At 42.2% G+C, this 12,418-nt stretch overlaps 1 protein-coding gene across 2 annotated transcripts in view; it reads left to right on the forward strand.

Moving 5' to 3' along the window:
- The first annotated feature begins 2,940 nt into the window (after positions 1-2,940).
- The window catches only part of arhgap21a (Rho GTPase activating protein 21a), a 59,906-nt gene continuing 50,428 nt past the window's right edge, over positions 2,941-12,418 (forward strand). Inside the window, exons 1-2 of one of the 2 annotated variants that reach the window (XM_058060597.2) lie at positions 2,941-3,295; positions 4,087-4,299. In XM_058060597.2, the coding sequence (XP_057916580.2) occupies positions 4,228-4,299 (72 nt within the window). In that variant the 5' untranslated portion in view covers positions 2,941-3,295; positions 4,087-4,227. Of the gene's footprint in view, positions 3,296-4,086; positions 4,300-10,455; positions 11,618-12,418 lie in introns of those variants that run through there. The other variant, XM_058060596.2, reaches the window with a different exon arrangement.

Below are 12,418 nucleotides of genomic sequence, written 5' to 3' on the forward strand. Positions count from 1 at the left end.
GTCTTCGGGCAAGAGGTGGGGTACACCCTGGACTGGTCGCCAGCCAATCACAGGGCACATATAGACAAACAACCATTCACACTCACATTCATACCTATGGACAATTTGGAGTCCTTTTAAGGAGTTGGTTTTTTTTTTATATTCATATTGGTACATGTTTGTATATTTGAGTGTGAAGTTGCTGTATGATGACTTTAGTGACTGTTATATTGTTGTATACAATATTTTTATACATTATACTGTTATATACAATCACATGTTTGTATATTTGAGTGTGAAGTTGCTGTATGATGACTTTAGTGACTGTTATATTGTTGTATACAATATTTTTATACACTATACTGTTATATACAGTCACAGGGCACATATAGACAAACAACCATTCACACTCACATTCATACCTATGGACAATTTGGAGTCGCTAATTAACCTAGCATGTTTTTGGAATGTGGGAGGAAAACGTAGTACCCGGAGAAAACTCACGCATGCACGGGGAGAACATGCAAAAACCACACAGAGATGGCCGAGGGTGGGATTGACTTGAGTCTCCTAGCTGTGAGGTATGCGTGCTAACCACTAGACCACCGTGCCGCCCTATTATTGTTGTGTTTAAGCATTTTTATGGTCTTTTTTTTTGTTTGTTTTTTTTACTTACAATCACTTGAGGGCTGCACGGCGGACGAGAGGTTAGCGCGCAGGCCTCACAGCTAGGAGACCCGAGTTCAATTCAACTCCGGTTTCCTCCCACATTCCAAAAACATGCTAGGTTAATTAGCGACTCCAAATTGTCCATAGGTATGAATGTGAGTGTGAATGGTTGTTTGTCTATATGTGCCCTGTGATTGGCTGGCGACCAGTCCAGGGTGTACCCCGCCTCTCTTGCTGGAAGACAGCTGGGATAGGCTCCAGCACCCCCACGACCCTCGTGGTAGAAAATGAATGAATGAATGAATCACTTGAACAACAACAACCACTTAGACGGCTCAGTTAATAGTTCAATGAGTATTGTATTGTTTACATGTCATAATAAACTAATGAAAGAGAGTTGATAGTGGAGGTTCAGACTCTTATTTTGTAAGGAATGTCAATACAATGTTCAGCCGTTTCTTAATCACCACATGGCCAAAATAGTCATACATTAAGACAAAAAATGAAGTCAAAGATCCTCTATAATGACAATTTTTAGTAATGTTTGTCATCACCATACCTGTTGTGGGCCATCTTTCCTCCTTCTTAAAGTGCATGTTGGAAAAGCTGCTTGTCATGTTTAGCATCACTTGCTGCACATCACTTTAAGTTGACCATTGTCTAAATTGGGGTGCACCGTCTTTTCAGACAATAGCTTTCCCCCGAAACCGGGGAGATCCTCGCAGCACTGTGGGTCAAAGGAGGTCCTATTGTCCTGTGCTCTATTGTGCTGCTGGAGTAGCCTGCAAAACAGAACACTGTCAGCCTTTGTCTTTGTCTGGATCAGCTGTGTGCAGCCCCCCCATGTTTTTTTTTTTGTATGCTCCATGGATTCCCATGCGGCCACTGTGTCCTACATGTCATTATAATAAAGTTAAGAACTAATGGCTGATGGCTTGGCAAACAAAATGGAGACCTCTTAGTACTGTGTACAAAATGTACACAATCAAAACGATCATTTTAACTCCTGAAACCCAGCGATGCGTTTTTGTCCTGTATAAAACGTAATTCTATTTTTTTCAACCATTTAAAGGGAACCTATTATATGCATTTTCGGTCACACAAGATAACCTGCACAGTAAAGCTTGATAGATCTTCCAGAATCTGCACCTATTCCAGCCATATTTCTTTGGATTTCCAAAACGTTCTGTTTTAATTTATTCCACCAACGGTCCGCCTCCGGGCACGCCCACTACGCTGATCACTCTCCGGCCACCCATAGGCCACTGGAGGAATGTGAGTGAAAGCTATGCTAACACATAGCTTAGATTAGATAATTTAGGTACACCTGCACCATCTAATCAGGGACGGAGTTACCATTAGGCAAACACTAGCAAATTGTCTGGTGCCCCTTAACGTCTCATAAAAATTGATTATTACTTTTTAATTGTGATTTAAAGTACATACTATCGTTTTAGTCATATGATAAAATGCGTAATCTAACATGAGCGCTTCAACTGCTCCCTCCTCCGTTCTCATGCAATGGACTATTCCATGTTACTGCACATGTGCAGATTGATTCCGGAAGATGGGAATGAAACAAACTTTTTGGCATGGTTTGGAGATGGATTTTATATATAATATATAATAATAATATATAATATGTATATATATATATATGCGACCAGCAGCTTCATGCATATTGATTCCGGAAGATGGGAATGAAACTTTTTGGCACGATTTGGAGATGGATATATATATATATAATTATTATATATTATATTATATATATAATATAATTATATATATAATAATACATATAACATAATATATAATTATATAATACATATATAATATAATAACGTATATATATATAATATTATTATATATTAATATAATTAGATATAATATATAAAATTGTATATATAAATTTATAAATTAAAGAAATATATAAAATTATATATATATTAAATCTGTCTCCAAACCGTGCCAAAAAGTTTGATTCATTCCCATCTTCCCAAAATCAATATGCAATCTGCATATATATATATAATATATATATATATATTATATAATAAAAAGGGGCACTGAAACACACAAAAAAAAATCTGTGGTCATTTTTAACACGCTTGTGTCCCTTAGATGCTTTGGGACAATGTTGTTGTGGTACCTTCTGCTCTTTATAGGAAATGTTATGTAACACTGCCTTCAATTGGTTCGCCTTAAAATTCCAAAATTAAACTGGACACCTGATTGGACGCCAGCCAGGGAGTGGGCGGGCACAAGGGGCGGGGCTTCTTCAAAGGCAAAGCAGCTTCATCCATCGAGGTACAGATGGTCGCTTCGCCAAGTGGGACCGCACAGGAATACACTTTCTCTTCCCTTTTTTTTTGTGTTTTCGCTTTTTAAATCTTTAATGATCGATCGCTGTGGAGATGAATGAACATGGGAGGGTTGATTTTCGCCGGATAGCCGTAAATAAGGAATGCCCACGGAGGGGAGTTTGCTGTCGTGTTTTTTTCTTCCAGCGAGCTCCAGCAGCGGGCTGCCGCCGGCGGAGCTCCTTTGGCGGGCTGAGCCACTGACAGCCTCCCGCTCTCCTCTTTCGACCCCCGCGAAGATGGACAAAGTGCTTATTTTGTCCTCTGGGCGTTGTTTTCTCAATTAGGTAATGCTAGTTTCTTGTAGCTGCTTTCAAAATGCTAACAAAAAAACATTGCTTGATCCATCCCCATCCCATCAATGTGACATGCACGTTTTCCCACACTGGGGGTTATTGATTTGTGTTGGACGTGAACGTCTCATGACCAGCATGTACATGTACACATGTTTTTTTTTCTCCCCCCTAATTACTAATTACACCAACACATCGTTGTCACTACAAAGAAATGTTGCACAAGGTGACGTAAATGTCATTCTTGGGTGTTTTTGTAGCAAATATGATTTTTTTTAAATAATAAATGAAGCATTATGCAGATATGATGCTTGTTTAGTGTCAGTGGCATTCAATGGGCTTCACATTGTTGACAATAACACCCACTGGACATTAGATTAAGTACACCTGCAGCATCTTATGCCAACAGTGTTGTTATTATTATTATTATTATTATGTATGGTGTGTTTATTTTTGAGGCAGTTTTTATTCTTTTGTACGTTATATACTAAATATAACATAGGGGTAGGATTAAATAAATAGCTTTTTCCTACTCCGACTTCGTTCCTCCATGTTGATTTGTGTTAATGTAAACATGCAGCGTTCCTGAATGCAACTTTATATTAAATAAGTTTACCGAAAAAGTACTTTGTATAATGCACACAAGAAAAAAATGTAATAATAAACAAGGTGTGCTCGTGTATCTAAGGTTGTGTCCGTTGAGTCTACAGGAGCAGGTTTTTGTATAAATAATTACTTTTTTGGAGTTCAACTAATTCCTCAATTGGTTAAAATGTCCCATATAGATTTCCACCTCTCCATCAGGACATGAGGAAGGACGACAGCGTGGATTAGGATCTATTTCCCTTCCTGTTTTTGACATCACCCACTCCCAGCTCCATGTGGGCTCTGCAGGACTTTTCCCCCTTGAGTGTTTATGACGTGGAATGATGGCGGCGCGTTGGAGCGACTTGCCGCAGGCCAATGAGGAGAATCGAGTCATAGCTCCATCATGCGAGGTAAGAAACAGAGGCTAGAGTGTGTGTGTGCTTTTCAGAATGTTAATTCCTTGAGTTTTTTTTTTTTTTTTTTTAAAGTATCGGACGAGCGTTCATCATGTGACCCGAATCACACTAGGGTCACATTTATTTCCGATACAATCCCGGCTCTGTGCGTTCACATTCTCGCGGGGTGATCATCAAAAAAAAAGTTTTGCGAGCGTGTGACATGCCACACAAGTGCCATCATGTGTCGCAGAAATGTAAGCCTGCGTGTCCGGTGTTGGGGGGGTGACTGGGTTCAAGTCTCTCCCCACCCCGCCGGGGACAAGCACAAAGAGGAGGTTTATATTTGCGTGGCTAAAATCTTTGCCGGGACTCTTTTTTTTTTTTTTTTTGGCGCCCAGACATACACGGATGGCACAGTTTCATCCTTCTGCACGGTGACTTGAGTGGTTACGTCACTCTAATCATCATCACACTGCAGCTTTGCCCCCCCCCCCCCGCTTGGCTTGTCCATGTCATTACAGTGCAGTGGTGCTGCCATGTTTTGGATTAACCTATCATCAGAAAATGGCAACAGTGCGTCGCAGCGCAATCCTCTTAGCGTGTCAGAACTCTGCAAGGATGGACGATATAAATCTTTGGGAATGTGGGGGGGTGGAGGGGGGGTTGAGGAGCAAACACTTGATGGAGCGAGGCGTCTCTCATAAAATGGAGAGGGAACATGAGCCGCCTATCTAATAAATGTCTCCATTAGCATCGGTTAACCACTTCCGCCTGGCAACAAGCGGAAGCATCATAAAGGTTTGGATATGGGAGCTTTAGGGTGCGTTCCCATGGCAACATCGATGTAAACATTGTGTCACATGACAGATAGCGTTACCCCGAGTGGCTATGAGCGGCATTGAACATCACGGCGATCTCATAAGGAGTCAAGTGCTATGATCTTCCGCTTTTCAAGCCGTGAACTCATCTTCGGTCATTATGTCTACAACAACACACAAACCCCCCCCCCCCCCAAAAAAATCCATAATGAGGCCTCCCTCCCCCTCCTACTTGCATCATCCCGCCTCATTATTAAGGGAGGGGCGTTGTCGCTCGCTAAGTAAGTAAGCCCCCCCCCTCCCTCCTCTTCATCCACTTCCTTTACACTGCGACCACCGCCCCAGCCGTGGAAACACAGCCCCCCCCCTCCCTTGCACACTTTGACCCGCCATCATGCTTGCTTGCACAGCAGCTGTGAACTTATTTACTCACGTTGTGTGTTGTTGTTAATAAAGATATGAATATATTTTTTTTAGCAATTAAGTCGCAGAAGTGCCACAATAGTAACAGGAAGTGGATTGTCTAAATGCTTATATGACTAAAATAATTATCATTAATTGTTTACACGTACACACTGTACCATGGGCTGCACGGTGATAAAGTGGTTAGCGCGCAGACCTCACAGCTAGTTCAATCCCACCCTCGGCCATCTCTGTGTGGAGTTTGTATGTTCTCCCCCGTGCATGCGTGGGTTTTTTCCGGGTACTCCGGTTTCCTCCCACATTCCAAAAACATGCTAGGTTAATTGGCGACTCCAAATTGTCCGTAAGTATGAATGTGAGTGTGAATGGTTGTTTGTCTATATGTGCCCTGTGATGTATATAACAGTATAGTGTATAAAAAGTCACTAAAGTCATCATACAGCAACTTCACACTCAAATATACAAACATGTACCAATATGAATATAAAACAAAACAACTCCTTAAAAGTTTTCCCATACTGTATTGCATCTGAGCAACGCATTCATTGGGGTGCTGCAATGACGTCAGCCCCTCTCTGGGCTCCTCAAATCAAGACACACATCATCAAAAGTATAAGATGCAGATGTATTTACTACACTAAAACGGTCTGAAAGTTTAATGAATGTTAAGGAATGTTTCCTCCCACATTCCAAAAACATGCTAGGTTAATTAGCGACTCCAAATTGTCCATAGGTATGAATGTGAGTGTGAATGGTTGTTTGTCTATATGTGCCCTGTGATTGGCTGGCGACCAGTCCAGGGTGTACCCCGCCTCTTTTGCCCGAAGACAGCTGGGATAGACTCCAGCACCCCCGCAACCCTCGTGAGGATAAGCGGTAGAAAATGAATCATGCTAAGGAAAAAAAAAATCAAACTTACAGATCCCACGTTTGGCCGAGCTCCGGGCTTTATTTTTAAGACGTGTAGCGAAGCCTGCCTTTTCACAAAACCGTCTTCCATGCTGTGCTGTTATACAAAAAAAACAAGAGATGCGTGTTAGCGTATTTATTTTCCACATATGTAAACACACACATGTGACTTGCTTTGTTGCCCTGAAAGCAAAGTTTACTGCCTGCAAGGGTTGCCAGGCAACCAACAGGCCAGATGATGAGACTCCCCTCACCTTTTATCGATCGCCGTCCTCTCATTCATGCTGCGAGGATGAAACGGACAGCTTTTTTTGTCTAAATATAGCTCGCCACACCCGCTTCTCCCTCCCAACCTGATAACCCCGTTCCCTCATCTTTCATTACGGTGTTATTTTATTTTAGCGATACTATATTTAAACCGTGGAAAGATGGAATCTCTTATCAGTGACGGAGAAAGGGGAATATAATCTTAAATGTGATGAGGAGGTTATGAATGGATATCGAGGGGGAAGGTGTTATGAAAACATTTGCATGCATTTGAAAAGCAAAAAAGTGTGACCAGGAAATGAACTTTTCCCGACTGAAGTAACGTCAGGTCACAATTTGGCAAGCGATTGTTTTCTCCAACCGAACGGGAAATCCGCCCGGCAACACTCAAGGTCATCAAAATGTGTGATAAGCGGTCTTATCTTGCGCCCGTGCGGAGGAGTGACGTTGGTATTCGGTGTTAGCCGCTAAATAAATGAGTGACACCAGTTTACCAACTGGTATGGTAATTCATAATAATGTATTGGTTTTTTTTCTACTTCCTGTGTGAACCTGCTGCTGTGTTGAATCCACATCATCTTGTTCTAATCCACGGCTACCAGCTGCATGTAACGTGAAGCCTTGTCACAATGACATTGTCCATTGGCGTGTACTGTTACACATCATCCATCTTGCATATCATTCGATATCGATATAACGCAATCCTTTTTTCCTTCCAGGCTTTCACCTCCTTGATGTGTTTTGTTAAGTACTTCATATCGGTGTCACATGACTACCGGTTTTCTGGCCTCCACCCCCTTACATGTTTGTTTATTTTGCAAGATTTTTAATTTTTCTGACTTGAGTCTAGGTCCCAGTTGAATCAGTAACCATGTTTACATGAGGAGTTTTTCTCTTTCCGAAAGCAATGGTATACATGGAAAGGAATATTCCAATCGCGCGTCTACATGCGGCGCTATAATGAACCAGAATAGTCAATGGGGCATGCGCAGTAAAGCGTAAACACCAACATCACGTGATACCGACTTCCTCCAGTTTTTTCTTTCACTTGTTGGAATAACTCCGTATTGCCAGTTTTCCGTTCGTCCGGTCTTGGAATTTAGTTTGAATCAAAAACAAACCTTGCCGATTCTGTTTTTGGGTATTTTTTTTTAAGAAATTGTACAAATCTAATTATTAAAAATGTGTAGATTTTTTTTCAAAATGTTAAAAATGTAGTGCTGCTTTGTTTTATTTTATTTTTATTTTATTTATTTTATTATAAGTTTTTTTTATTATAATTTTTTATTCAGGAAAATATTTTATAATTAAGCTCGGCACATGTTTTATATAGATATGTATTTTCTTTTTTTAATAAAACTGGACTTATGAATGGCGTACGGAAGGGTTTAGATTCTGTTCCACAGATGGCGCTAATGCACACGAAAACTGCTTGCCAACCGCCAATAAAAAAACAGAAGAAGAACGCAGTATATGCAGTAAAAGATACTTCAATCAGATTGGGGAAAGGAATATTCCAACCCCTGTGAATCCGATTATATATTCATTCGGAATGGCACTTTTATTTCGGAATGAGATGTATTCCTTCCGTTTGAGCAAATAACCCGAATGGAATTGGAATATTTAGGTCCATGTAAACGTGGCTATTGTCCAGCCCTTTTGTTGACAGACTGCCCCTGTTGATTCGCTAGTTTTTGAAGGCTGTACCAACGGAGAATGAGGGGGGGGGGGTCTCCAAGATGTGGGCAGACAGGCAGAACAGAAGCAGCCTAATGCTCAGTGAGGCAAAGGTGCTATCTATTACACATGCCCAAGGCATCTCCGTCAACACTGCTGGCTGCCTCCATCTTTGACACATCACATTGACAACCCCCCCCCCCTCTCACTAGACTTTATAAGCTACATCTTATGTCATAGCAAACCCTTTAGATTCATTTACCCTTCATGGTTTTCATCCCGGCGGCAACATTGTGTTTGTGTGACATTTAACCACGTGTACGAGTTTCCTGTTAATGCAGCCTTATGTAACCAGGCACTATCAGGACTTACTGTAGCTTAACCCCGCAGCGTCTGCGTCAGTTGTGGAGGTCCTGGCAGGAAACGGCATTATTTCCTGTGGCAGGGTGGCAGAGTAGGGCACTGTGATGAAGGAAAAGATTTCATGAATGAGAGAAAAAAAAAAAGAAGTCATTTTAAAGAGATCTTGGCAATATGACTCCTGATATCGATATCGGTCGTTTCACACATGCGGTCAACTGAGGTCAATATGAAATGTTTTGGAATGGCGTGCAGAGAGCGCTATCGAATCCATATTTAGCATGTGACTGGATTATATTGGCGTGGATGATGTCACGCTTGTTTACGTGTAATGTTAACTGCTTTTGATTGAGTCCAAAGTAAAGCGACTTGCAGTTTGAGTTTGGGGCTAAACTACCTATTTCCAAGGCCAATTGGGGATGTTTTAAAATAGCATAAATACATATAATGCCACAATACCTTTGTAAATGTTCTCACATTGCATAATAACTCATAATAACATGCAATGCATTATGGAAACACTGCTGAAAACACTCATACATGACACCTGATAGTAAATGTAAACTACATTTATGGGTTACATGTAATACGTATAGCTGCACGGTGGTCGAGTGGTTAGCGCACAGACCTCACAGCTAGGAGACCCGAGTTCAATCACCGAGTTCATCTCTGTGTGGAGTTTGCATGTTCTCCCCGTGTATGCGTGGGTTTTGGGTGGCCAAAAACATGCTAGGTTAATTAGCGACTCCAAATTATCCATAGGTATGAATGTGAGTGTGAATGGTTGTTTGTCTATATGTGCCCTATGATTGAATATAACAGTATAGTGTATAAAAATATTGTATATAACAATATAACAGTCGCTGAATTCATCATACAGCAACTTCACACTCGAATATACAAACATGTACCAATATGAGTATAAAGCTCCAGAAAAGTTTTCCCATACTGTATTGGCTGGCGACCAGTCCAGGGTGTATCCCGCCTCTCTTGCCCGAAGACAGCTGGGATAGGCTCCAGCACTCTCCGCGACCCTTGTGAGGATAAGTGGTAGAAAATGAATGAATGAATGTAATACAGATATCCTCTTAATATTATTAATCAATACATTTCAAATATTAAAATATTAACCCGGGCGGCACGGCGGACTAGTCGTTAGCGCGCAGACCTCACAGCTAGGAGACCAGGGTTCAATTCCACCCTCGGCCATCTCTGTGTGGAGTTTGCATGGTCTCCCCGTGCATGCGTGGGTTTTCTCCGGGTACTCCGGTTTCCTCCCACATTCCAAAAACATGCTAGGTTAATTAGCGACTCCAAATTGTCCATAGGTATGAATGTGAGTGTGAATGGTTGTTTGTCTATATGTGCCCTGTGATTGTATATAACAGTATAGTGTATAAAAATATTGTATATAACAATATAAGTCACTAAAGTCATCATACAGCAACTTCACACTCAAATATACAAACATGTACCAATACAAATATAAAAAAAACATTCCTTAAAAGGGTGTACCCCGCCTCTCGCCCAAAGACAGCTGGGATAGGCTCCCTCCCAAATTCCAAAAACATGCTAGGTTAATTAGCGACTCTAAATTGTCCATAGGTATGAATGTGAGTGTGAATTGTTGTTTGTCTATATGTGCCCTGTGATTGGCTGGCGACCAGTCCAGGGTGTACCCCGCCTCTCGCCCGAAGACAGCTGGGATAGGCTCCAGCACCCCCGCGACCCTCGTGAGGAAAAGCGGTAGAAAATGAATGAATGAATGAATAAAGACTATATAGTTGCGCATCGAGACATCGAGAACCAGACATAGTCGCCCCTTTTGTCGGTCGACAAACCACGCCTAGACCGTGCTGCTGGCTAACGGAAAGTCTTGTTTCTTGTGTCATTTCCGAGATAAGCTCTTCCGATTGCTCCTGAAACGGGGTTATTATCTAAAGATAGCCTGAGTGGAAATGGTGCCACATCGAAATTAAGCCAATGTTGAGATATTATAAAAGTAGTAGGAAAGAGGGTAGAATGATTGATGGCTAACCTAAAAGAAGCTAGTTTAAAGCCTTTAAAGTGGAACCCGAGTCGACATTTTTTGCATTTTTAACCCTAAGATCTTTGTGAACGAGCCAAAGAGGAAGTCCAGCAGCGTCACACACAAGGGTTATTAAAATGTATGAACATCTTTAAACCCCCGCCTCAAGGGGTAACGTCTCACTGCTAATTGGTTGTAGCGCTTCTTCTCAGCCCCGCAATCGCAACCATCTGGGTGTCGTAGAGCCTCAAAAGGAGGAATGTAAACAATCCTAGACGGCTACTAGTTACTGGCACCCGGTAGTGGTGCCATCTTCTTCGGAGAGGAAGTGGTGCTCTGCGGCGGTGGGGGGGCTGCGGCACCAGACAATCAGGGACGCTTCTGTTGAACGTTCTTCGAGTGGAGAGGTGAGATAGTTCCGTGGTTCCTGCATTGCGTTTGTGATCATTTAGCTGCAGAGGCGAGCTCAGTGGTGCACCGTGATGTCGCAGTGAGCTCTGTAACCATGGCGATGAGGTGTACTTTCTCACGGTGGACTACTTTTTCTTCCGGGAAGTTATTTTCTTCATGATCCCTTCATTAACATATGGTAATTAAGACAGCTGAAGCTAGGAGGTTACCCGCTGGGGTCACAGATGGGTATGGAGATGCACCCGGCGCCTTCTGTTGACGGTCCCCCATCGTCCCCTGGCACTCTACTGTCTGCTACCGTGGCCTCGTGGAGCGCCGCTACAAGCAGCCGAAGGAATCGGACTTCTTCAAGATGTCGCATGTTAAGGTTCTCGACTGTATGATTAACAACAACTGGAGTCTGGTCTGTGATCTCTACTGTGCCTGGAACAATCAGGTCGGTTTTTCGTGGGATTTGATGATGTCAACTGTGTCCTCTGGTGCTCTCTTGGGAGGGTGGGGGGGTTCCGGGAATGGCATCCCCGATATCTGCTGTATTAATAGCCGGCATTCATTGAGCAGTGGAAGTGGAAACTGTGGCGTGCCTGGCATGCTGACCTCCGAGTGTCCCTCCCTGTGGTTGCCGGCCATGCAGTCTCAGGGGGGTGCTGGGGGGGGAAGAGTGGGGGTTATTAAATGTGGCTTATTAAGTTATTTACCCATGTGACTCCAATTAAATGTTTCACTTTTTATATTGTTGAATCTATATTTTCCTTCCAGGCTTTCACCTCCTTGATGTGTTTTGTTAAGTACTTCATATCGGTGTCACATGACTACCGGTTTTCTGGCCTCCACCCCCTTACATGTTTGTTTATCTTGCAAGATTTTTTATTTTTCTGACCCGAGTCTAGGTCCCAGTTGAATCAGTAGCCACGTTTACATGAGGAGTTTTTCTCTTTCCGAATGATCTTTCCGAAAGCAATGATATACATAGAAAGGAATATTCCAATGGCGTGTCTACATGCGGCGCTATAATCAACCAGAATAGTCAATGGGGCATTCGCAGTAAAGCGTAAACACCAACATCACGTGATACCGACTTCCTCCATTTTTTTTTCCACTTGTTGGAATAACTCCGTATTGCCAGTTTTTCATTGGTCCAGTCTTGGAAATTAGTTTGAATCAAAAACAAACTTTCCTTAGCAGTCCAGTACCGATTGCTCGCTTCCATTTTTTTTTAAATCGAAGAACATCTGGA

This window comes from Doryrhamphus excisus, linkage group LG7, assembly GCF_037039965.1.
Source record: "Doryrhamphus excisus strain RoL-2023G ecotype Guam linkage group LG7, RoL_Dexc_Guam_v1.1, whole genome shotgun sequence".
NCBI classification, from domain to species: Eukaryota; Metazoa; Chordata; class Actinopteri; order Syngnathiformes; family Syngnathidae; genus Doryrhamphus; species Doryrhamphus excisus.